The 26,362-nt window shown below is 39.7% G+C and overlaps 1 protein-coding gene across 16 annotated transcripts in view; it reads right to left on the bottom strand.

Moving 5' to 3' along the window:
* The window catches only part of cacna1g (calcium channel, voltage-dependent, T type, alpha 1G subunit), a 380,213-nt gene that overhangs the window by 5,479 nt on the left and 348,372 nt on the right, over positions 1–26,362 (bottom strand). For 8 of the 16 annotated variants that reach the window (XM_074662958.1, XM_074662955.1, XM_074662961.1 and 5 more), the window contains 11 exons: positions 24,175–24,326; positions 21,117–21,226; positions 17,544–17,677; positions 13,716–13,786; positions 11,645–11,723; positions 11,158–11,279; positions 8,512–8,934; positions 7,480–7,632; positions 4,166–4,288; positions 1,420–1,606; positions 40–209 (listed from right to left, as the gene is read on the bottom strand). In XM_074662958.1, coding sequence (XP_074519059.1) covers positions 40–209; positions 1,420–1,606; positions 4,166–4,288; positions 7,480–7,632; positions 8,512–8,934; positions 11,158–11,279; positions 11,645–11,723; positions 13,716–13,786; positions 17,544–17,677; positions 21,117–21,226; positions 24,175–24,326 — 1,724 coding nt within the window. The remainder of the gene's footprint in view (positions 1–39; positions 210–1,419; positions 1,607–4,165; positions 4,289–7,479; positions 7,633–8,511; positions 8,935–11,157; positions 11,280–11,644; positions 11,724–13,715; positions 13,787–17,543; positions 17,678–21,116; positions 21,227–24,174; positions 24,327–26,362) is intronic. The other 8 variants (XM_074662959.1, XM_074662957.1, XM_074662962.1 and 5 more) reach the window with 4 other exon arrangements.

Genomic DNA, 26,362 nt, shown 5'->3' with positions numbered 1-26,362 from the left:
TCAGACGAGACGGTACAGGTGTGTGTGTGATGGGCTCACCTGTCTGCGGAGGGTCCGGCTGAGTGTGTGTGTGCGTCTGGGAGGGGGGAGTCGGGGTATGCTCTCAGAGTCTGAGTGGCTGTGGGGGCTGATGGGGCGGAAAAGCTCGGTGGGGACGGTCAGCTGCTGGGAGGACTCCTCCGGCTGTGAGCGCACGGAGCCGCGGGAGCCTGAGGAGGAACAGGTGGAGGAGGTGGGGTGACTCCTACAGGTAGAGGTCTGAAGACTTTACAAAACTTCAAAACAAAACAGCAGAGTCGATAAATCAGCTCCCACAGCTCGGCTAAAACAGCTGGTGTAAAAACTGAATCTTATCAAGTGTTTTTGTTTCATTTTAACTGAAAATGTCTTAAAGGGACAGTTCAGTTTTTTTGAAGTGGGGTTGTATGAGCTCTATGTGACCACTAAGGACATTAGATACAGTAGAAAGCTGTCTCCTCTCCCTCAGTAAGACACAAACTGTAATCGATGGTGACGAGGAAATAGACACTAACAGGGACAGACGGTACCAAATTCAAAGGCTATTTTCTCTGCCTACAAGAACTCAAATCAAAAAGTAATACCACAGTTTGAGAGTACGCTACATCAAATATTTTTTAAGTGCATTAAGTCTTCGGAAATATAAACATTTATTTGGACCTAACTAACTGGTCATGTATCCTTCCGCGCAGCGCTAGTGCGCACTGTCCCCCCTCCTCCTTCCAGCTGTAGGGAATGTAAACAAGGTATGCTTCAGACGCTGGTTTTAGCGTCGTGTAAGTTTGATTAAGTGTCATAATTCTTTTGTTTGTACTCTAAGGATTGTGAGGCAGCGTAGGAAATTCAAAATGAGTGACCATGACAGCGACGATGAAGTTTCATTCACTTTGGAACCAAAAGGATACCTGTATGAACCGGAGCACACAGAAGAGGAGCTGCTACAGATGGAGACTGAAAGGAATACAGAGGAAACATCCGTGGATACTGGACATCAAGACAGAGTCGGAAATACTCAGTGGTGTAAATGTCTGAGCTGTGACTCAATGCCCACGGATGCTGAGTGTTACTGCTGTCACGAGTGGAACTTGGTTACAGACACTCTTCAGGATTTGTCTGAGGACACACAGATCATCACACAGATTTCCCTGCGCTTCTGAATTCTGGAGTGTCCTGTAACAGCAACAACAACAACAGTCGTGGCAGCAGTAACACTCAGCATCTCGATGTCCAGTGTCCGCGGATGTTTCCTCTGTATTCCTTTCAGTCTCCATCTGTAGCAGCTCCTCTTCTGTGTGCTCCGGTTCATACAGGTATCCTTTTGGTTCCAAAGTGAATGGAACTTCATAGTCACTCATTTTGAATTTCCTGCGCTTTCTGAGCGCTGGTTTTCCTGTGACCCACCTCTCTGCGTACCCAGGATGTGCTGCGGCGCCTGCGTCTGTGCTGAGAGCTGTGCTGGCGTAAGCGGCGGCTGCCAGGGCGGGAACATGTAGCTGTCGTTGGGCAGCGAGTGTGTGCGTCCCACCGTGGGCTTCCTGACGCTCAGCAGGTTGCCTTCCAGCGTCTCCCCAGGATCCAACTGCTCTGACTGGGGGAGAGGAGAGGAGGAGTCAGGGTCCGTCTGGAGCTGGAGGGTTATACCTCACACACTCTCACACTCACACACAACACGGCTGATATCGCTTTAAGACGTGGACAGAGGCAGGGGTCATCAGAGGACACGGAGGACAGACGGGCACAGAGCTGACACAGATCACAGACTCTACGAAACCTGTCACATCAGATCAAACTCTGTCTTTACGTGTTTCCTCCTGTCCTGTGAGTGTGTGTCAGCTCAGGCAGTTTCCTGCAGCCCGTCCAAAACAGAACCATTCATCACAGAACCACCAGAGCTCTAACCATGTTTCCAACACGAGGACTCAGAGAGGACTCCAGACGTTTCAGACATCAACGAGACACACTGAAAGCACACAGGAAGAAAGACGAGAGGAGGCCAGAAAACAGGAAGGAGAGGAAGGAGAAAGACAGAGAGGAGACTGCAAACTGGCAGGAGGCGCACTACTCTACTGGACTGGACTGGACTGGACTGGACTGGACTGGAGAGTAACACACATTAGGCTGGAAAGGTGGATGAAAAAGTGGGAGTTGGAGAGCACATGGTTAGATTCATCAGGGTCTTTCAAAGCCTCCTGCTCTCCTCTTCTCCTCCTCTCCTCCTCTTCTCCTCTTCCTCTCTGTAATCATAACAATCCGATCAGCTGATTTCACGTCTGCTCCTGAGGTCAATGATGGAGGAATGATCTCTGCGTTACAGCCGGGATGAGCAGCCTGGGCCAAGGTTACAGAGTCTGTCAGAGTGTGATGTGATCACTAATGAGCCAAAGTGGTTGTTAATTTTACGCAGACGCCTCGATGATATTCAATTAATTTTCCCTTTATGAGGAGGTGTCCTTTCCCTCAGTGTCACAGTCCTGATGTACGGTTATAGATTAATCCTGGTGAAGCTGCTGACATCAGTCATTTACAGACCGTACGTATCGACACAACGAGAAAACAGCCGTGAGAGCGATGGTTTAAAGAAGTGTGATCTGTTTTTATTCGTCCAAAAACGTCTCAACCAAAAAAAAGTTTGAGAATATGCAAAAACAAGTAAATTTAGTAGAATTTCATCAGTTTTTTCATTTTTTTAAATTTTAACCTCTATAAGCCAACCCCAGTTTCAGGTGTGAAATGAACAAACTTTATTTCATTAGACTTGGAAATTTTCCAAAAGGTTTCCAAAGTATAATCGTGTCATTTCAGACAATGACGGTGATAGACTTGTTGGGTTTTTATAGTTCGTAACTTATTTTGATGTCATATAAACTTTTTTTAATAATTTAATATGGACAGGAGAAAAAAAATATACAGTAATATTAGGATTTTTTGTTTAATAATTTTAAATCATGATTTTTTGTTGAAAAATGTATTTATTTATGCAGATATTTATTTATAATTATTTATGCATTTATTTCATTTTTCTAGTATTTATATATTTAGTTAATTGTTTGTTTGTTTTTTCAAATTTAAGTCATTTATGTATTTATATTTTTTTATGTATATATTAATTAATTAATTAATTTATTTGTTTGTTCTTAAAATTTATGTCCCTTATTTATTTATAATTATTTATGTATTTAATTGCCTGGTATGTTTTTTATCATTAATTTAATTTTTTATTATTTATTGATTTACTTTTTTGTTCGTTTGTTCATTCTTCAAACTTAAGCCCTTTATTTATTTATTTTTATTTATGTATTTATTCATTTACATAACTATTATCATTTATCAATGTTTTTATTTTTTATGTATTTTTTTGTTTGTTTGCTCTTTAAATCTAAGCCCTTAATTTAAGTCTTTGTTTATAAACTTGATTGGAAAAAGTTGATGTCAGGTCCTCTGAATATGGCGGATATGGCTCATGATATAGTCTTTAGACGTTGTTAACTTTTTAATAAATAATAAAAACTAATTTATACAGCATTTTTCTGTGCAAGTATCAAAGTGCTTCATGGCTTTAACAGGTTAAACTGAACAGCAGGAGGTTGTCCTTGAATTTCAGTTCCTGAGAATCTCTAAGCTAAACTTTTAGTAAACAGTGTTTCACGTGTAAATGTTTTAGTTCAGATTTGATTGTCTGATTCATTTTGACCTCTTTTTTCATTCAATTGAGCCAAATCTTTTCTTCAAACCACTGATGAACAAGTCTTGGGAAATATTTGATTCATGATGAATGTATTGAGAGAGCATGTTGTTACATGACTTTATTTATTTCTACAGAAATGTGCAGAAAATAAAAAAACTGTTTGTGTCTGCGGTTTCCAGAGCAATGCTTTAATATCCATTGGCAAACACATCCCAGCTGCTTGGTTTCTTTTCACTGTGCAGAGAGTTAAAGTACAAAGTTATATTTTAAACCAGCACCTGCTGCTTCACTCTGGGCTTTTTACGTGACTGCGTTTGAGAGCGTTTGGGTTTGAGGAGTGGCAGAGGGACAGGAAGCTTTGGAAGAGCCCTGGAAGAGGAAGATACTACCAGATACAGCAGAGGGACAGAGGAGGAAGAGGAGGGACAGAGATGGAGGAAGAAAGAGAGAAACTGTCAGTACATTGCATTCCAGACTGGTTAGAAAGAAGGGGTTAAAATCGTCAGGGGCCGAGTCGTCTGTCAGAGCTAGGGACCAGGATTTTTCAGAGGCCAGAGACAGAGCTTCCATCTCCGCTAGAGGGATCTAGGCAGGAAGAGACAATGGCTGATGAGCAGAGAAACACGCAGAGTGTGCAACATGAAAAAACGGAGCTACACACACAAAGAGCTGCAGCTAAAGGAAACACGTCTGAAACGACGTGGATAAAGTTTGTAGCAGAAAAAAATGAGCTGCTCGATAAAGTTACAACTTTAAGACACAAACACACACACATTACAGTAAACAGTGGTGAGATTATGAGCATCAGGGATTATGAGTGACAGACAAAGTGTTGGACGGGATCTTGATGTGACAGTTACACTCTTTGCAGAAACAGGTGAGCATTGAAGCAGGGATTTTAAATATTAACTGTGTTTCTTTCTCTCTTCATTTTTTAAAAATCTTATTTAATTTAATTCAATTCAATTCAATTTAATTTAATTTAATTTAATTTAATTTAATTTAATTTAATTTAATTTAATTTTATAAATGTAATGTATTCATTTTTTATTTTTAATTAATTTGCCAAAAATTTAGAAAAAAAATAAATTTCAAAAATTTGCAAGAGTCCTCTTACCCAATGACAGCTGGGATAGGCTCCACCCACAAGTTTTTTTTTTTTTTGTTTTTGTTTTTTTTTTTTTTAAATTTGAAATATAAAGAATGCAAAAAAAATAGATTTTAAAAATTTGCAAAAGTTTCAAAAATATTTTATTATGAAAAACGAAGCAAATAATTTCGGAACTTTGTGAAATTTTTAATGAAAATATTTAAAGTTTGCATGTTTAAAAAAATTCAAAATGTGGAAAAATTTAAGAAAATTTGCAAAAGTTTTATAAAAATTCTTAAAATTAAAAAATGCAGAGAATTCAATTTATCAAAATTAATAAAATTCACAAAATTGAAAATTCAAAAGTTTGTGAAAAAAAAAATATAAATGAAATTTTAAAAAATTGCAAAATTAAAAAAAATGTAAAAATCAATAAATTATAAACCATAAATAAACATTAAAAAATAGATGTAAAAAAATACTTAAATTTGATGACATATATTAATTACGTCACTCATCAGTTTTTAGTTGTTTACTAATAGTTTGCAATTTTTTTGCATTTTCTTCAAGATTTTACTTAATTTGAATAATATTTTTTTAAACCAACAAGGAGCCACTGTAAAGAAGTCAGAGAGCTGCAGGTTGCAGACCTTTGATCTGGAGGTTAAAGACTGGATGGGAAATATTTCAGCTGAAGTTTAAGTTGCTGCCAACAGCATCAAATGACGGCATTTCAAAGCCACTGAAAGCTTTTAAGAGGAAAGACTTTGTAATGCAGACGTAACCGGCCAAAATTTGCCAACAGTTGAGGAGAGAGTGACCCAGATGAATTATTCAGCGGCACAGTGATCTATACTTTATCGATCGAGCCATTACCCTGCAGACTGGTGTGTAAGAGTGTGAACTCATGAGGAAACATGAGGGCGGGCTCTGCTGCAACTGTTCTGCAAAGATGGAAACAGAAACACACACAGACGAACACACACAGAGCTGATGAAGCTTTAACATGAGTCAGACGTGAATGAATGAATGGATGAATGAGACACTGCTGTGTGAGGGATGTCTTTACACCAACAGACGCTGCTGTAGGGCTGCACAGTGTTTCAGTAATGAGTTTCATCTCCCAACACTGAGCTGAAGAGTTTTATTAAAGTCATTTACTGTGAAGACTTTAGGGATTGTGTTCTTAAAACTTTATCAATCTTTAATAATTTCATTTTCCTTAATAGAAGCGGAGTCTTCTGCCTAAAGTTAGTGTTGAGATAACTTCCCCTAAAAAAATCTATTGCTCTGAAAAGTTAGCCAACCTCATTTCCATATTTATGGGCTAATCTCCTTTATTTTAGAGGCCCATTCGCCCTCATTAAAGTAATTTATTTTCCTACTTAGCTCCAGCAAAGTGGCCCTAAACATCTTTTCTTGGGACTCAGCCGACAAAGATGAGAGTACAGGATCATTTTCAACAAAAAGTGAAGCAGACGTTTGAGCTCTTGGTCAGACCTTTGAGAATTTTTTACTTTAATACGTCTGCATTGTTTGCTGAGCTAATTTTGACTGAAGCTCTCTTTGAAGCGGTTAGCAGAAAGGTTTTATGGAAGTTTTAGGCATTTATAGTAACTGGAGAAGACAGCTGATGAGGATCAGGATATGCAAGAAGTTCAATGTCAAAGAAAAGGCGGAAAAACTGGAATCTTTTTGAGTGTTTTTGTCTCATTTTTAGCAGAAAAATGTTTTATTTCAAGTTATTTAAAGATAATATTTTTATTTTAGTTTTGAGCAAATTTGGGAGCAACATTTTCTTTTTTATTAGCAGATTTTTCTTTACTTTCTACAAGACAATTTTTGCGTAAAATAAGACAAAAACACTTGATTAGATAACTTTTTTTTTTTTGCAGTGTATAGGGTTCACGCAGCTAAAAATAAATGATCAACTTTTACTTGAATAATCCTGCTCAATCGTCTCCTCTGGGCCTCCATACATGTGTGTCAGTGTCTGTGTCTGCCTCAAACCCCCTCCTCAGCCTGGATGTTGATGTTTTGGTTGTACTGGGATGTTTCTGGGCAGAGAGTAAGGGCAGTTATGTCAGCCAATCAAAGCACACAAGTGACTTTTGCATCGATTAGCGAGTGAAAGAAGCTAATCAGAGCGGCTACGATAGCGAATGTAGCACGTAGCAAGAAAACAAACAAAGTGAAACAAAACGCCAAACAGACAAACTTTTTCCGAAACAAGTGTAAAGCTTGGCTCGCTTGCTTTCAGGAACTTGGAGAGCAGCACAGGACGAAGAGCGTCAAGTTAGCTTTATGCTAACCAGGTATGAGTCAAATACCCGGGATTAGCTTGTGCTAATATGCTGATTTAGGTGCACGGGTCTCGAGTAGAAACGTAATGCTGCATGTGGTTGCTGGGCTAGTGAGTGTGTTCATGTAGTTACGGCTGTGGGTGTGTGCTGCAGCTGGCACTGAGCCAAGGGGGAGGAGCCAAGTTTGAATGTTGTTTACTAACAAGTTGAAGGAACCAAACAAAGGCTTTAAGAAATGTCTCTGTCTCCAAATCCAGTAGCCATTTGCGTTTTTAAGTTTCCCTCTGACCACATGTGCAGCCCTACATGTTGGACAGAAAAAACAAAGAAACACTAGATGAGTGAAATGGAGTGAGCGTGTCATCGTTCTGCCGGGTATTGACCTTCTTGTCGGCGCTGTGCTTTCTGGGCCTGGGGGGCAGCGCGTAGTAGTGGCAGATTGAGCCGGACAGGTTGTCCATCAAGCTCAACTCTCCCTCCACTGAACCCTGGATGACCAGGGAGACCGAGTCAAACAGCGCTCTCCGCTGGACAAACTTTGTGTGATGCAGAGAGAGAAGAGACAGAAGAGGGACAGAAGAGGGGGACAGAAGTCAAGAGATAAGACAATAAAGTCAAAAAATAAAGATAAAACATGCGATGGTGTGGAGGGAAAAAGGAAAGCAGAGAAAGAAAAAGACGGTTAATTAAGTGGAAACAGATACAAACACAAATAAGACAAAAGAGAAACACATCCCTGCAGGACTACTTTAACAAAACAGCTTCAAGAAGTCTCCAATTTTATGTTCAGCTCAGGTTTATCCTTCCTGTAATACTCCTCAAAGCCACAAGAGTGCACTACAGCGCTGCGGTGAGGCTGCAGGTTTCTCTGGATGAGTCTGATAACATCTCAGCAACAGCGAGACCTCGATTTCCTATTCCTCCCCAGAAAACATCCCTGCTGTCTGGAAATAGCTGTGGAAGTGAACAACAAGGTCCTGCAGCCCAGCTTTCCCATGGCACTGTGACCTATCTATGACTGGCATGTCGTAGCAACACACACACACACACTGTAGCTGGGTCCACATATTTCACTCACAGCTCCAGAAACTGCAACATTATCACTCTGATTTAAGATAAACTGTTATTTATGACCCTGATTCTAGAGAACCGCATTACCCACAATGCTTAATTTAAATGCAGACTGCTTCCTGACTCTCTGATTTGAGGATTGTTTGCAGGCTCAGCAACGTATGGTTTGGGCAGAGAGTTAGGGGTCATATGACCAGCTGCACAGCCGGGCCCCCTGGCAGGAAGTGACCTCAGAGCATCTGTTCTGGCTCACAGGATGCTGCGTAAACTACTGAGAACTCTCAGTGCAGAAAACGAGTGAACACACCGTTAGATAAGTTAATCTAAAGAATCTCAGAGCTCACCTCCAGCTGGGGCTCCAGGCTCGACGGGGGCTCTGCAGTGATGTTAACTGAGTCTCTCTTTATGTTTGCAGCAGGTGAGTCCTTGGGACCGTCTCCGCCCCCTCCCCCTCCTCCAGCAGACCTCCACGGGGAACCCCCTGAACTGGACCTGTCGTTGCCCAGAGCCAGAGGGCTGATCTGGGGCGACCTCATCGCCATGTCCGCCGCCTCAGCCTGGAGTCTGTTCTCCAGCTCCATCTCCGCCTCCAGCTCGGCCTCCTCCTTGGCTTCCTTGTTGCTCTCCTCCAGGTGCTTCATCAGGACGGCGATGACCACGTTGACCAGGACGAACTGAGCGGTCAGCACGAAGGAGACGAAGTAGATGGGGGAGACCACGGTGTTGTAGCAGGTGGTGGTTTCCTGTGCGCAGTCCCTTAAAGTGTCCTGGGGAGGAAGGAAACATGACGTTAGCGCTTTAGTCACAGATTTCCCACGATCACAGCCATCCTTGCGTTACTTCTTTAAAAAACCTTTAATTAGGCAGAGGGCACTATTGTTCCTGCTGCGTTTCTTTCTTATCATTATTCCGTCCGCGCTTTGAACGCAAATTTGACCCCCTAAACATGCACAAAAACTCACCAAAATTGCCACGCACCCCAGAATCGTGAAAAATTTTCGTATGATACCAAACCCTACCCCCAACATCCCATAATAAGCTCTGTACAGCAACTGTGGCACACAAAAACGGCTCTAGCGGCCACTAGGAATGTCGTATAAAGATGAAACCAACACTAAAATGTTTGTCTCTTTGAGACGCAAAAATCCTACACTGATACCCCTGACCTATCTCCAACAGGAAGCCGGCAATTTCCCTTTCAACATAAGATTAATAGTCTTTTTTACCCATTCTGCAAAAATTAACTTGTCAAAAACCAAAAATGGTACTAGCTTGAAAATTGGCTCAAATGACAGACTAGACCCTGCTCTACAAAAGTTGATCGGGAAGTTGTTTTTTCGGGCCCAGTTTTCAAATGGCGAGCCCTCAAAGTCGCCGACCGCTTTCGGCTACCTCCATGTTAACAGATGGGGAGGACACTTGATACAGCATTTGGGCCTCTAGACGAAAAAGTAAAACTCATAGAGCTTAAAAATTACATAGTTGGATTCCTGACAAAATTTCCTACAAAATTATCATATTTTTACACAAATTAAGTCAAAATTCTGGCCTAAAGAACAAGTAGTTTGGACATTTTTCTAAAATAAATCTTCTATTTTCAGCACTTGGGGCCAGGATTTCTGACTCATTTGGGCTTCTAGAGAAAAAAATAAAACTTGTACAGCTTTATCAATGCCAAAAATGGATTCCTGACAAACTTTCCTACAAAAATATGATATTTTTTACACAGATTGGGGTAGAATTGTGAACTCTGTGAGGACTTCATCCCCAAAAATGTATCTTAAACCCCCCCTCTACACTCTACTTGATTTCTGTCTTTGATTTCTACTCTGATTTTCTGTTCCATCCATGCAGCTGATGATGTCACTCAGCATAACAGAGGATACGTTACCATGGTATCAACCGACTCCCCAACATCCCATAATATACTCTCACCATCTAGGCACACTTAAACAGCCATAGCGGCCAGTAGGAGTGTCCTAGAGAGATGAAACCAACGCCAAAATGTTTGTCTCATTGAGACATACGACATGACGAACCGGCAAAAGACCCGAGGACCCGTCTAATGCTGCTTGCAGCTTTATTTTGTTTTACTAACCCCTTATTTATAAGTCTACTCCTGTCATCTTTATTTTTTTTTCCAATTCAGCTACTTGTGCCTTACTCTCAAGCCTCGAAAAACATCCCAACCTCTCCCTGGAGTTGGTTTGACCCAAAGACGCTGCATGAGATCCTCTCTGACTGAGGTTACACAGACACTCACAGGTAGCTGTGTGATATTTGTTGCTAAAAAGTTGACTTTAGCATTAGCTCTTTGTTAAAGACATGTCAACATGATTGTTCTCATCATTACTTGTGTGTCTGACGCTTTTCCCCACATTTTATCTGAGCAAACCAGTATAGATACAGAGTAACACGCCAGATTTCACTGATGGTAACTGAAGATGATGCACCTTATGATCAATTTTGTAAAGGTAGAGCCCTGTATCCTGCTCAGTCGTCTCCTCTGGGCCTCTATACACGTGTGTCAGTGTCTGTGTCTGCCTCAAACCCCCTCCTCTGCCTGGATGTTGATGTTTTGCTTGTACTGGGATGTTTCTAGTTGGAGAGTAAATGCTGTTACGTCAGCCAATCACAGCACACAAGTGACTTTCGCTCAATTAGTGAGTGGAAGAAGCTAATCAGAGCAGCTACGATAGCGGACGTAGCATGGAGCAAGAAAAACAACCAAAGTAAAAGGAAACACCCAACAGATGAACCTTTTACTAAACATTAGCTCCCCGCTAACCAGTTATGTGTCAAATACTGTGATTAGCTTGTGCTGTGTGTGCATGTAGTCACGGTTGGACGCTGTGGGTGTGTGCTGCAGCTGGCACTGATCCAAGGAAGAGGAGCCCAGTCTGAATGTTGTGTTTACTGACAATTAAAGAAAACTTCTGTAGAAAATGTGCGTCTGTGTCCTGGATTTCAGGCTGCAGACTCGGTTTCACCTTCATGATGCCGTTCCAGTTGTCTCCAGTGGAAACTCTGAACAGCAGCAGGAACGCCATCCCAAAGTTTCTGAATGTAGCGTAGCGGCCCAGGCCTTCACACGGGTGGAGCTCGTCGCAAACTGGGGAGACATGAAAGAGTGAAGGAATAAGAAAAAAAAGGAATAAGAAAAAAAGAAAAACACTTTTTGCAGTGTGATCTAGAGAAACCTTCATAGATTTTCAGAAACCACAACATAATTCTTAGACAAGAAATGATAATAGCTCTGAAATGGTGTTATTACTCTAACAGCATTAAGCTACAATTAGAGAAACCCATACGGCATTTCAACAAAGCCTTTTAAGAAAGCAATTAACAACAGATAGATTAAACCCACAGACGGGAGAATTACTCAGTGCACGGCCTGAGCAGCATGTGTGTGAGTGTGTGTGTGTGTGTGTGTGTGTGTGTGTGTGTGTGTGTGTGCATGTTTGCATTTGTCCTTACTCAAGTCACCAAACAGCTCCACTCCCAGCGCTGCGAAGATAAAGAAGAGGAGCATGAAGAGGAGGCCGAGATTCCCCACCTGCAGAGAGACAACAGGAGGAGAAGCAGATTAATTAGAGGAGAGCAGTGTCGGACTAAATAAACTCTGCAATAACAAGAGACAACAAAAAGCTGAGTCCTCTGAGAGAGGAGCAGAGGGAGGCACAGAAACAGCCGGGAGGAAATGAAAAGCTAACATTGGACCGTTCTCCAAAAACACACCTGTGGGAGTGTGTTGGGTTGTGGATATCACTGCGTGGTGATCTACTGCTCATATACAGACACAAGATGTGATTTTAACATTAATAACAAAGGAAGGAAAAGACTTAAAGATAACTTAAAGTTTCTGTGAGGAGTTTCTAAGTGATCTTAAAACGTTTCCCTTCTAGATATCTGCCTAAACCTAATCCACACTTTAAACAACACCATGCCAGCTGATGAAGTTTCGATTTCTTTTTGATTTCCGTGATTAATTTTGTAGTGATGGTGGACACTGGAGCCTAACTGTCAGACAGAAAAAGGACAGAAGAGCAGAAGAAAGAGAAACAGGAGAGAGATAGAGCAAAAGCTAAAGGCTAAAAGAGCAAAACTGTTTGTGCTAATGTCCAGAGTCTAGCAATAAAATGAAGAGTGAGGTTACGTTAGCTCTGATTGGTAGATGACTGGCAGGACATGACCAGGATTCACTAACGTAACACATTTGTAATTTGTACTTTGTTGCAACGACAAATAAAGTTCTATTCTATTCTATTCTATTCTATTACAGACATATCTCACAGCAATAGGCGGCTGATAGCGCTACATATGAACCGCCACTAATCTACTGTACGACTGACAGTAAACTTGTTGACACATTAGCCTATGGATACCTTGTGGGCTGCTGATAGCACTACATATGGAGGGCTACTAAGGTACTGTATGAACTGACAGTTAGCTTGTTGTCATGTTAGCCTATGGATATGTTGTAGCACTGGGCTGCCGATAGCGCTACGTATGGATACGGATATGGATGGATATGGATGTACGGTACAAACTTACGCTCACTTTTTGTCACGTTTCAAACAACAGCGCAAGTAGAAAAAATGTCTATAAACTTAATTTGAGCCACATTCACCTGACCAGTCCAGAAAATTGTCTTATTTCAAATTTTTGAAAGACAAAAAATGATGTCTACCAGTAGTGCCACAAATAGCCAGCTACTGATGTATGGTACAAACTTGCAACGTCTGAGGTCTGAATTGCTTAGAACAAGTAAAACATTTTTTCCAAATGCTAAAGATGTTTAAAAAGACATTTTTCTGGACTGATAAGTTGAATGTGGCTCATATTAAGTTTACTAAGAAAATTTGTACTGAAAATAAAACACTTGATAAGATTTCAGTTTTTAAAGTCACATCTTTACGACAGTGTGCGTAAGACTCCAGGCTAGAAGGGGGCGATGCAGTCCAACTAAAACAGATCCTCCTGACAGCAGCTTTAATAAAGGTAATACAGAGGATATCAATAGCCATCTGTGCTGCTCAGATGAACCAGTGAACATTTAGCCCGCTGCAGAGACATTTCAAAAGTTTCAAAGACGACTTTCATCAAAAACTGGTCGGTTTTGTTTCTGTCCTGCTGGGATCTGTCCCTGTCCTCTACCTCGCTGTGAAACCAGCTGACCTTCAGGGACAAACAAAGTTGAATCAGAGTTGAGCTCTTTCTAAACTGAAGACTGAGTTAACAGAATAACAATAGCTGCTCCAGTACACCGACTTCATCACCTTCAAATCCACTCCCTGTCTTTCAGAGCTGCACCTCCAGCTACGCTCCTCTACCCGTCCCTGCTGGGGACTGGCTATGCAAATGAGGAGATGGAGAGCTGGTAAAAAATAACTCATGGGAAACGACAGCGCCCTGAACAGAGGAGTGTAGAGATGAGGAGACGCCTGTGGGATGTTGTTTAAGGAGAGCAGTAGGTAGTTAGAAACCCAGGGGGAGCAGAGGAGATGAGGAAGAGGAGGATTCAGAGCGATGAGATTGATTGTGTTACCTGGGGCAGGGCTTGCATAACGGTGTCCAGCAACGCTCTCATCCCCACAGCCATCTTCAGGAGCTTCAGTACTGGAAAGAAACACACACACACACACACACAGATTGAGACAGTGTTACCTGTGCTAACATTGTTCAGTGTTACATAACAAAACAAACTACCTCACCTTCTGTGAAAGCAGACTCAGACTCATCCTTCACGATTAACATGGTCATAAATTTCTTCCTACTGAACGACACTGGGCTTACACACAGCCTGATTGAGGTCACGTCTTCCTGATTGGGGTTGGTGTTTGATGGGGGAACCGCGACAGAGGGACCCCGAGAATAATTGCAAATAAATTTTAATGAAAGGAGTAAAGATGTCAAAAAAAAAACCCTGGAGATGTTTTCATCAAAGACTTTATGAGGATGACACGACAGCTCCCCAAAAGTGAAGCCAAAACACAAGAAAGTTATGAAAATACAGTATTCATGTTTATGTGTTTTTTTTAATTTTCTTATCTTGAGTTTTAACGTCTTTTTATTACCTTCAGTGTTTCCGCATTTAAGGTCTCCAGTTAGCTGTTGGTGTTGGTGTGTTGGGGCTGCAGCCATTTTTTTTGAGTATTCTTTATGATTATTATTTTTTCCACTTATTTTCTTTTTGTCAAGCATTTTGTGTTACCACTCTTGTTTGAACAGCACATTCAAATAAAGTCTGACTGATTGGAAAACCTTTAATGATGATTTATTTAAATATTTATACTTGAAAATTTATTTTCAGTTGGTATTTTTCTTTTGTAGTAATGTTATTAAACCTATTTAGGAATTCATCCTTGGTGAACATACTCTGATTCTTATTGGCTTCCTAAAATAAAAGTACCGTATTGACCCTAATATAGGACGACTTGATTATAAAACGACCCTCCTCTTTTCAAGACCAATCTTTAAAAAAAGACAGATAACCAAAATTTACTTTGCAACAAATTTTTAGTGAAATTCTGAGACAATTATTGAAATCACAGACGTATTTAATTTTTGGCTTCAAATCCAGTCACTAAGGTTTGTGTTTACATTTCAGACGCTCTTTATGGACGTGTCATCTCCAGACATTACACTCTGTAACTCCACATTTTTCTATTTCTATCTAGATGGTTGTGTAATGTTTCTCCACCATCCATCAGTATCTTGAATTAGCATCATAGCTCCGCCTCAGTTTCCGTTCACTCTCCCAACTTCTGATCCACTTTGCTCTGGATGATCAGCGCGCCTCTCAAAAAACTGGCGCCCTCTGCTGTTGCAGTCATGTAGCAACCTTAAACAACTATCAGCAAGTGTCGATGGTCAGACCCTGATTATAAGACGACTCCCAACTTTTCACATTATTTTCAACGGTCAAAACCTCATCTTATATTCTGGTCAATACGGTATATCAGTAAATTGTATATATATTTTTTTTTTTAAAATTGGAATTTTATTCTTTGTTCAAAGATTTTTCTTTTATTATCCTATTTAAGCTGATTTTACAACACACCTGATGTTACACTTTCTCATTTTACCATGTTATTTATCCAACTTTTCAATTCTTATTGTTATGTTATTTTATTTTATTTTTTTATTTATTTACACATCACTTATCTTACCCCCTTGTATTTTTGAGTATTTTTTTCGTTTTTCTTTATTTATTTATTTATTTTTAATTAATCAATTACTATTTTGCTATTTGCTCCTGTGTTTCCTTTTTTTTTCCTCAGTCCTCTAATTCTATTTTCTGTCAGAATTGACTGTTTATGTATTTGAGTGTTTGAGTAAGTGAGTGTGTATATTGAATGTGGCTTGGTGGAGGGGGATTGCGGGGTTCTTATGTTTTTATTTTATGTAATTATGCAATTTTCTGCTTTTTATTCCACTTCTTTAATTTTATTTCATTTTTTTTGGTCCCACGTAAAGCACTTTGTATTACAAAGTGCTTTGTGGAAAGTGCTGTACAAATAAAGTTCGATTGATTGATTGATAGATTGATTGAGCTCCATTGTCTTAAATCTCTAAACTTTAACACTCGAACCACCAAGGCGGTCATTTTGACTGCTTTCAAAATTTGCAACTTTGATGCAATAAATCCTTTGCACCAGTAAAACCCTGACTTTTCCTAAATGAGTGTTTATTTTATTCTAACGTTTTTTCATCATTAACATTTTAAAACACAGAAGAGATCTGCAGATTACTATCTTGATTTGCCATATCAGTCAAAGTGACTGCATGCTTTTTGCAGGGGGTGTCATATTTCACTCTTTGCATCATTTTCCCGCTCTTTCTTCTGCTCTATTATTTGTTTTATTTATGAACTGTGAAGCTAAAATCTATGTATAGCTTCACTTAATACCAAATAGAGCCATAAATGACAACTAGAAGAAGAATGACACAAGATCTTTTGATTGATTATCCATATTATATGCTAATAATGTCCAAGCAGTCAAAATGACTGCTATGGCAATTCTAGTAGTTGCAACATTCTGGTAGACCAAATGTTATGTTATAATTAACTTTAATAACTTTTCGCTGTTGAGTTTTCTGCATTGAGGAACAAATATAACCTCAGGGTTATCAGTGTTTGATATAAAGAGGATGAAACATCCTTAACTCCTCTTGTTTTCAGTCTCTGATGTAGATAAAGGATCTTTTTTGAAGCCAAAACTCAACGACTCAATCAGCTAAAACTCGAGGCGACCTCACACTCTGGAGGGTGTAATCAGCCCCCATCCTAATTCCACCCACTCCCCACCCCGAGTGATGAAGTGCCATTGAGCAGCAACCTCCAGAGCAGAGCCAAAGGGAAAGGTTGAAAGTTTAACTGGAATATGAAACATCACTTGATACATCAAACTTTACAGCTTTTTTGGTTTGATCTGCAGAATATCTGCAGTGATAAAGGATTGAGCTGGAAAACATCAGCATGCAGCCTTCAGAGGGGCTTACAATAAACACAATCAGTCGTGAAAACAATGAAGCTCATCTGTTAATTAATCCAGATTAATCTCATCAATTTACAAAACAATGTGCATCATTAACGCTGGATGAATGAAAACATTAGCCCACCATTAAATATCACTTTTGTTTGATGTTTAAGCTTCCTTTCCTCCTCTCCTCTCCTCTTCCTGTTTCCTCCCCTCTCGTCTTCTCTTATCTTTAATTACCTGGACTCAGACTGAAGCGCACTGCAGGTCTAGCTGTCTCCTCCTCTCCTCTCCTCTCCTCTTCTCTCCTCTCCTCCTGCCAAATCCAGCCCATCTCTGTACCTCAGCCTTTCTGAATGTGAGCCTCCTCCACCCTTCACCGTCTAATCTCTCCAGATTCTCTGAGAGCTCTCTGTTTCTCCCTCCTCTGCTAAATGATCTCTCATTATCCTCATTTACCTCATCCCAACTTTTCTCTCCAACATCAATTGCCCCCTGTCCAACTTTTCCCATCTTCTTCTTATCTAGCTGACAGAAAGTTCATCTTCCTTTCTTTCTTTCTCTTTCTCTGTTTAATTCATTTACTGTCGTACTGTTTCTTGGCTCTCCTACACCCTCTTCTTCTCCTTTCAGTTTCGCTCTCTCTGTTTCTCTCTGAGCTGTGTTTGTAGGCTGAGCGCGTGTCTCTGTGCCATCTGGTCGACTCACACCCTGCCCGAAACCCGCTGAGACCTGCCATGCAAAAATGACAAAGTGGGGAGTCCCAGGGACGTGGCTGTTATACAAGATCTTAAAGTACAGCACCGTGAAAGAGGGCAGAGTGTGAATGCTGAGAGAGGGAGAGTGTGTGTGTGTTTGTGTGTGTGTGTTAAGGGAGCTGCAGGGATACACACCTCGTGCTATCCTCAGCACCCTCATGATGCGGATGATGGTCGGGTTGATGGGCAGCGAAGCGTTGACCTCAATCTCCTCCAGAGTGATGCCCATGATGGAGAGCAGCACGATGGCCAGATCCAGCTGGTTCCACCTGGACACAGACACACACTCAGGTCACAGCTGAAACCGGATTGATGATTTAGAAAGATTAAAAGACTTAAAGACAAATCTATTCAGAAACTATTTTTTTTCTAGTTTAAAAGTTTTTCTTTTGCCTGTAATCAAATAAGATGACTTTAGAAAAACAAGAAAATGGAGAATTTGGGGAAGGACAAATTGCTCCTGATGATACTGGGACCAAGATAAATAATATATATATATATATATAATAATAATTTAAAAAAATATATAATTATGGTTAAGATAAAATAAGATGAAAGAATATGAAATTGAAAAATAAAATAAAACAAAATAATGTTAAAAAGAAAAATAATAGAAGGTAAAAAAATGATAGAAAATGAAATAATATTAAAATAGATTTAATTAAATTTGAAAAATATAAAAAAATAAAATGAAATAATATTAAATTAAAAAATGAAATAAAATAAAATAATGTCAACTTAAAATAATAAAAAGTAAAATAAAATAACATTAAAATTACATTAAAATTATATCTAAATAGAAGTAAATTAAATTTAGAAAAATATAAAATGAAATAAAATCATATGAAATTAAAAAATAAAATAAAAACAATGTCAAATTAAAATTATAATAATTAAAACAAAATGAAATAAAAAAAAATGAAATAAAAAATTAAATTAAATTTAATAGATATAAATTAATTAAAGAGAAAAATATAAAATGAAATGAAATCATGTGGAATTAAAAAATTGAAAAAAGATACAATATAATGTCAAATTAAAATAACATAAAGTAAAATAAAATTAAATAAAAATAAAATAACATCAAAGTGGAAATTAAATTAAAATTAGAAAAAAATTAAAATACAATAAATATTGACAAAAAAATATCACTACAAGCTTTTCCTTCTTTTCTGGGAAACCTTGATATTTCATTGTCGCCTCTCTAGACTGAGAGACTACACCACCACCTTAGCCAACCTGAACCTGTTTTATCTCTGGGTTTCAGTCTTTGATTTCTGTGTGGATACAGAAACATAATCCTACTAACCATCCTTTTTTAAAAATTCAGAAACACCAACGAAGCTGAGCTGAAAGATCTCAGCCTGATGGGAAAACTGACAGTGAAGGTAACAGAAATCCAGCTCCTCCAGATCTCTCAGTCAGAATAATCCATCCTGTTTGTTTAATGTGAACAGAAACTCCAGTTCCTGTGTAATGTGCCGGGCTGTTTCTGGCCATGTGCTGAGGCTCCCTGGAGTCTGTGCTGGTTGCTGGGAAACCTCGCAGTGATGAGATATACTGTGTTCATTAGTCGGTGTCAGGATGTTAGATTCTGTTACATCTCGGAGCTGAAACAAGCTCGCTGTTTCCCCGTGGGTTTGTCTGTATTCAAAGTGGAAACCAGATAATCCAAATGTTTAAAAAAAAAACACAGGAACTTTTATGTCAGTGGTTGCTCGGGGGCCGGACAGAGTTAGCCTACAAGAAGCGTCTGCTGCTGTCTGTTGCTATGGTCTGTTGTCTGTTCATGTTTTTGAGCCTCCAATGAACTTTTGCGCTACCATTACAAAAAACCTGACAGTTAGCACAACACCATCCTTTGGCAGCGTTGGACGGGTACAGCCTTCTGTGCCCCTCCAGCTCTTCGATAATCAATGAAACTATATTTTCAAAGGCAATATCCTCCCACCATTTGATCTAAAAAACTCAGGTCACAGCTGAGATGGGGTTAATAACTTAGATAGATTAAATGACATCGATACAAATCTATCCAGAATTATTATTTTTTTGCCTTTAATTAAATAAGATGACTTAAGAAAAACCTGAAATTGGACAATTTGGGGGAAGACCAGGGATAATAATTTCCCCCTGATGATTCTGGGCCCAAGATAATAATAAACAAAATAATAATGAAAAGGTAAAAAAAAAAAAAAAGAAATTAAATAAAAATAATATCAAATTAAAATAGTATGAATAAAAAACAAATTAATTTCAAATTATAAGTAGAATTAAATTAAAAAAAATAAAATGAAATAATATTAAAAAAAAAATTAAAATATCAAATTAAAATAATATAAATAAAAAACAAAATAATTTCAAATTATAAGTAGAATTAAATAAAAAAATAATGAAATGAAATAATATTAAATTAAAAAATAAAATAAAATAAAATAATGTCAACTTAAAATAATAAAAAGTGAAACAAAATTTAAAAAAAAAAAAAATTAAAATTGAATTAAATAAAATTGAGAAAAAAATACATAATAATATGAAATTTAAAGATAAAATAAAATAAAAATAGTGTCAAATTCTCTAACATCATCACTGAAACATTATGTTAGAATCAAAAACTCTGTTTCTGGGTGTTTACACTCTACCACAAAACCAGAGTTTTCCAAAATCTTTTCTTTGTTCTGAGTTTTTAGGAAACAACAACAGGCCCAAACTTTTAAAATATTTACGGTTTACCCAAACGCATCCTTTTGACGGTGAGGGAGTGGAAGAGAAGTCGATTTTCCATGCTGGATATGAGCACAGAATTGCAGGTTTGTAATTGAAGAATAAATGTTAAATTTAAAACTTTGAAGTTTTATTATTAAACAAATTTACAATAATTTATTCTCACCCTTACACACACACAAAAGACTGGGCAGCTGTCAGCTCTTTCTCCCACAGACACTGTGACCTCTCTGTAGATCAAAGTGTTGGGATCACACTAAACTTTCCAGCCTCTGAGCAGTAAACACGCGTCGAACAGAGCGCTGGAACAACATGAATGTAGACCTGGTCAGTGAAAACAGCGCTGGGTGGTCAAACTAATCAGGTTTGTCAATTTCCCTTTTCTTTTTCCACAGACTCCAGAGTCCACTCCCTCCTCCTCTCATTAAGACGCTCAGAGTGTATGAATCAGTGTGTTTGAGTGTGTGTGTGTGTGTGAGCTAATATCAAACTGAGCCTCAGCCAAATGCAGAACCAGGAGAATGGCCAGCTCTGGCAGGGAGAACGGGCGTCATGGAGCCCCCGGTGGCCAGCTCTGGTCTAAAAGCACAATTCCTCCTCTGAGATGTGTGTGTACTTCAGAGTGTGTAGCGCTTGCTTTAATAAATTTGCACTCTTGTGATTTTGTTTGTCCATTATTGTGCGGTTTTCAGCAGGACGCCAGGGATTTCAAAGCGATGAAATCATCTGAGGCAGCAGGTTTTATGAGTGTTTAACGAGGCCGTTTGTATTCATGCAGGCCTCGCTGGGAACCATCCACTGGCACACCTCGGAAAGAAAGCTGCCTCAGAGTTTCCACATCGCTCAGAGGTTCAGAAACGATACCTTCACCCACCCATCCATCCATCAAGGAACACACCCACCAACATGTCAAACGCTGAATCTGTGGGTGAGATGTTAACGTGAATAAATCAGGCGTTACACGCTGCGGGACGTTTGGATACTGACTTGTCCTTGAAGAAGCGCCGCAGACCGAAAGCCACCAGCTTAAACACCGACTCCAGGACGAAGATGAGGGTGAAGATGTAGTTACAGATCTTCAGCGCTTCATCCAGCTCCTGAGGACGTCAGAGAGAAAGAAATCGAGACTTAAAGTTAGCGTTTCAGACACTTTTAAAGAAACAGAGTTTGTGGGAGTCTGTCTCCTCCAGATTTAGTCTTTCCATGAATAGACCTCTCGCGGTGCCCTCTGCGCCCTCTTTCTGAAGGAAAAGGCCATTAAAATCAAAGCTTCTATTTTAGCCTGCGGGGAACTCACGCCGCCCATCTGCATGTAAAAACTGACCTTTAGCAGCAGAATGGGGACAGAATTAGTGGTCAGCGGGGATTTCATTAAATCCTCCTCCTGGTTGAACCAGTTTGGACTCCTCACTACCTCTGCTTTGATCTGATCCACCACATTTAAGCTTTAACCTTTCAACACTCTGGTTATTATCTCCTCATCCGCTCTTTGACGGTGGGATATTAAAAGTATTTCTCCCAAACGTCCTGAAAGTTTACCTGTGGCAGCGTTTAAACCTCTTTAAATGTCTTTTCTGGGTGTAATTATTTCATCGTTGTAACTTTGACCTCTCTTTAAAGTTAATCACCACTTCACTTATCGTCAAAGATTCGGATCAGACTTTCATTTATTTCTTCTTTTGACCCCATTCTTTTCTCAGCCCTTTATTAATGAACGAGCGCGCCCTGTGGCCTGCCGACAGGAAGACGCCCGCCATTGACCAACGTTGTTTTTCTAAAGGATGTCTCTGTTCCAGTTGGTCCATACTTGTCAGAGGTTGCTGCAATTTCCTGTGGTGTTCCTCAGGGCTCTGTTTTGGGCTCTATTTCATTTGCTTTGTGTTTGCTAACCTTGAGCCACATTATGAGCAAATTCAAAGGTGGGTCTTGTCTCTGTTACGAAGACGATAAACAGCCGTATTGAAACCTGATGACACAGACAAACTGAGTGTCTTCCTTGAATGTTTGAGCGCCATAAAGGAATGGATGGCTCACAACTTCCTGTGAAACATCTTACTACATCACGCCATGGTGTGATAATTCTTTATACTTTACTATTTTAAAAAAAAGAGCACAATAATGGAAGATCTTTATTTTTATTTTTTGTATTGTAGTCTTTAACTCTGTACCTCATGAATGATAAAGTTTTTATTTTAACTTAAAGAGATTATTTTTTGGCACTTTATTTTCTTAAGAAAGAATTTCACACAAAGTGTTTTGGTTTTTTTTTTTTTAACTGTTTTTTGTTTCTAAACATAAATGTTTATCATGACACTAAAGTAATTTATAGTCACCTTTAAACGCTGCAAAAATTCTGTCCTAGGTTTTAACAACATGATCAAAAGACACAAATCACACAAACACCTACAGGTCAGCAGTTTAATGGAAGATCAACCTTAGATTAAAAAGTATCAGTATCAATTTCGGTATCAGTATCAGTATTGGTATCAATATCCGATCAGTATAGGTATCAGTATCCGTATCAGTGGACTTATCTGTATCCCTATCAGTATTGGTATCCATATCAGTATCAGTGTCTGTGTCAGTATCAGTATCCGTATCAGTATCCATATGGGTATCCGTATAGTATCCGTATCAGTATCCGTATCCGTATCAGTAACCCTATCTGTATTCCTATCAGTATTGGTATCCATATCAGTATCAGTGTCTATGTCAGTATCAGTATCAGCATTGGTATCCGTATCAGCATCCATATCAGTATCCATATCAGTATTCGTATCAGTATCCATATCAGTATCCGTATCAGTATCCATATGGGTATCTGCATCAGTATGGATATCAGTATAGGTATCAGTGTTGGTGTAAGTATCAGTATCAGTATCTGTATTAGTATCCGTATCAGTATCGGTTTCAGTATCTGTATCGGTATCAGTATAGGTATCAGTATCCATATTGGTATCAGTATCCATATTGATATCAGTATCGGTATCAGTATCCATATTGGTATCAGTATCGGAATCTGTATCAGTATCAGTAACCCTGTCTGTGTCCCTATCAGTATTGGTATCCATATCAGTATCGGTGTCTATGTCAGTATCAGTATCAGCATTGGTGTAAGTATCAGTATCCATATCAGTATCCATATCAGTATCCGTATCAGTATCCATATCAGTATTCGTATCAGTATCCGTATCAGTATCCGTATCAGTATCCGTATCAGTATCCGTATCAGTATCCATATCAGTATCCGTATCAGTGTTGGTGTAAGTATCAGTATCAGTATCTGTATTAGTATCAGTATGGTTATCAGTATGGGTATCAGTATCGGTATCAGTATCCATATTGGTATCAGTATCGGAATCTGTATCCGTATCAGTAACCCTGTCTGTATCCCTATCGGTATTGGTATCCATATCAGTATCCGTATCAGTATCGGTATCAGTATCCATATTGGTATCAGTATTGGTATCAGTATCCATATTGGTATCAGTATTGGTATCAGTATCCATATCAGTATCAGTTTCTCTATCAGTACCCGTATCAGTATTAGTGATACTGGCCCTTTGTTTACTTGGTATCAGATTGGTACCAAAACTGTCAGTATTGCCCACTTTTAATTTTCAGGGTTAACAGCAATGTTATTGTTAATAAAGAATATTTCATAAATCAGACAGTTGTCGAGGGCGACTGGGCAGAAAAACTTTTTTACAGAGGGAATATCGCTGAAAAAAAGTTTGAGAACCACTGCTTTGATGTGTTTTTTAACATCTTAAACTTGATAACACTATGATAAAAACATTAGTTTTAACATCCGAGCTGAAAGAATTGTTAATTTTCTGCAGAATGTGCAAAGCTTTAGCTTTAGCTTTAGCCACAGAGCCTGTGCTAAGTCCAGATTCAACTTACTGAGAAGTTATTGGACAGTCTTTGGTTTTTAGGCTTTTACTGAAACTCAAGCCTGATTAAGTTGTATTTTTCAGTCAGTTTAGGGCTCTGTAAGGTGAAAACATGCGTGCACAGACTGCCTCCTCCTCCTTGGTCTGACCTTGGGCTGCTGGTAGTGCTCCATGGACATGGTGATGACGTTGAGCCCGATGACGATGGTGATGAAGAGGTCCAGGTAGTGGCTGGTGCACATCTTGTGGATGAGCAGGCGAGTGGGGGAGTAATCTGAGTAGTAAGGCTTACTCTGAGCTTCTGTTGGAAGTGGGGGTCAGCAGGGGGTGGGGGGCAGAAAGAGGGACAATAAAGGGTGGGGGGGTTCAAACAATGAGACAGTAGGTAATAGACAGGGACTCATACAGAAACCTGCTGCAGCGAGGAGTTCAGCTCCAAGGAAAGAGGATGTTAGTGAATACAAAACCCTCCTGTGTGCTCTCAGAGCTGACGTTAAAGGTAAAAGATGCTTAAAGAGAGGGATGTGAGGAGATAAGGAAAAGGGAAAGGCAGATCAGATGTGGACAGAGAGAAGCAGAGACTCCAGCCAAGCTCTCCTGTGGTTCGCAGTCACCACTAATCAAATCAAATCTTCTCCTCTGATCAACAATTATTAAAATGAACTCTCCCTGAGCGAGTGTGACGGGAGATAAACAGAACAGTGTGTGTGTGTGTGTGTGTGTGAGGGAGTGAGACACACACTCCACAGAGGAGACGGCTGTCAGGATATTTTGGTCTTGGACTTGGCCGAGCCTCCGTCTGACTCTCTGGTCGTCGTCTGACTCCGCCTCACCTTTTTCCTCTCTCATCAGACCTCAGGAGGACGTCACGTTTCCATACTCATCCATCACTTTCTCTATCACCTCACTGATGGATGGATGAGCTGGGAATCAGGAGGAGGAGGAGGAGGCTGGCTCTTTGTGTAGCGTCATCAGTGAAGGAGCAGCTCTGGGTCACACGGGAAGAGGAGGTAAAGTCCTCTGGGTGTTTGGAGCTCTCCCGGTCTGCTCAATTAGTCCAGGTGGTTTCTGTGGGATGGCTCCCCTGAGTGTTTCATGTATGTGTGAGACTTCCCAGGGAGCTGAGGTCGCCATAAGTTGAAACTTCAACACCTGAGTGAACAAAGGACCTGGTCCGAGGGATGTTCACCCACAGGAATACAATGCAACCATCATAAACGAGAGAGTGCAGAGTCTAAATTTGTCGTTGAGAAATGAGCTGAGACGTGTCTTTAAACACAGACTCTGGAGGATTCTTGCAGCAGAAAACAAACCACAGCTGAGCTTGTTTAAGAAAATAGCAGGATGCATTATTACCCCTTGATGCAGGTGAGTACAGGCAATAAAAGCCTGTTTCTGTTCAGAATAACTGCCGGGATGTCTCTGCTGACAAAGTAAGTAATGGCTCTTGTGAGAGTAATGGGTTGTAAAGGTTTAGGAGAGGTCTGCACTCTGCATTTTGCACGGCTCATCTTTGCAGAGAGCCTCTCTTGCACCCACCGTTGATTATTGATATTTACAGCAGGGCACGTGAACCCGAATGATGCGGCCTGAACCACGGTGGAATCCTGATATCTCCTGAACTCCTACGGAGGCGTGCGTGCAGGAGAGTGGACATAATGTGGTCTCTGGTGTGCTCGGTTTGGCTCTTCAAATCAACGCGCTAAAGCGGGATGACAGACTCGGTCACCTGCTCCGCTTCGCAGCATCTCAAAAAAAAAAAAAAAACTGGGTATTTCATTATACGGTGGGCGGATGCAGCAGGTTTAGAGTGTCTCGGGGACGTCTGGGGACACTTCTTTGAACCAGGACAGTCGGGTAAAGCCCTGGTGGGATGCAACAGCTTCGTGAGCTTCTGTTTACAAGATCCTTCATCATCCACAGACGAGAGGACATTATTTTTACTCTGTTCCAGATTCTGTTTGCAGGTGCATCGAAAGCTAAAGCAGGAAGACGCACTAAAAAATAACAGCCAATACTTTTTTCACCCTCCATACCAAGGGTCTGCAACCAATCCTCTGCAGTGGCTCCTTGTAACTTTAAAAAATATTATTGAATTAAAGAATATTGGTTATAAGATTAGATAACTAAATCTAAAAAAAAAAAACAAATCTGGAAAAAAAAAAATTTAAATTCTGTGTGGGTGGATTCATTTAACTGACAACATGCCAGCTTGATCTAGAGTCTAGACTGTAAAACAAAATTTCAAGAATTCTTCCAAAAGTTTTGATTTTTTTTTCTCCAATTTATTAAAAAATTAAGCTTTCAGAAAATTGCATTTTTTTATTTTAGAATTAT

Source organism: Halichoeres trimaculatus, unplaced genomic scaffold, assembly GCF_033239565.1.
Source record: "Halichoeres trimaculatus isolate MK-OKI-2021-1 unplaced genomic scaffold, fHalTri1.1 fHalTri1_scaffold_23, whole genome shotgun sequence".
Taxonomy (NCBI): Eukaryota; Metazoa; Chordata; class Actinopteri; order Labriformes; family Labridae; genus Halichoeres; species Halichoeres trimaculatus.
The sequence above is the reverse complement of the archived record's forward strand: the minus strand, read 5'-3'. Positions and strand labels throughout refer to the sequence as shown.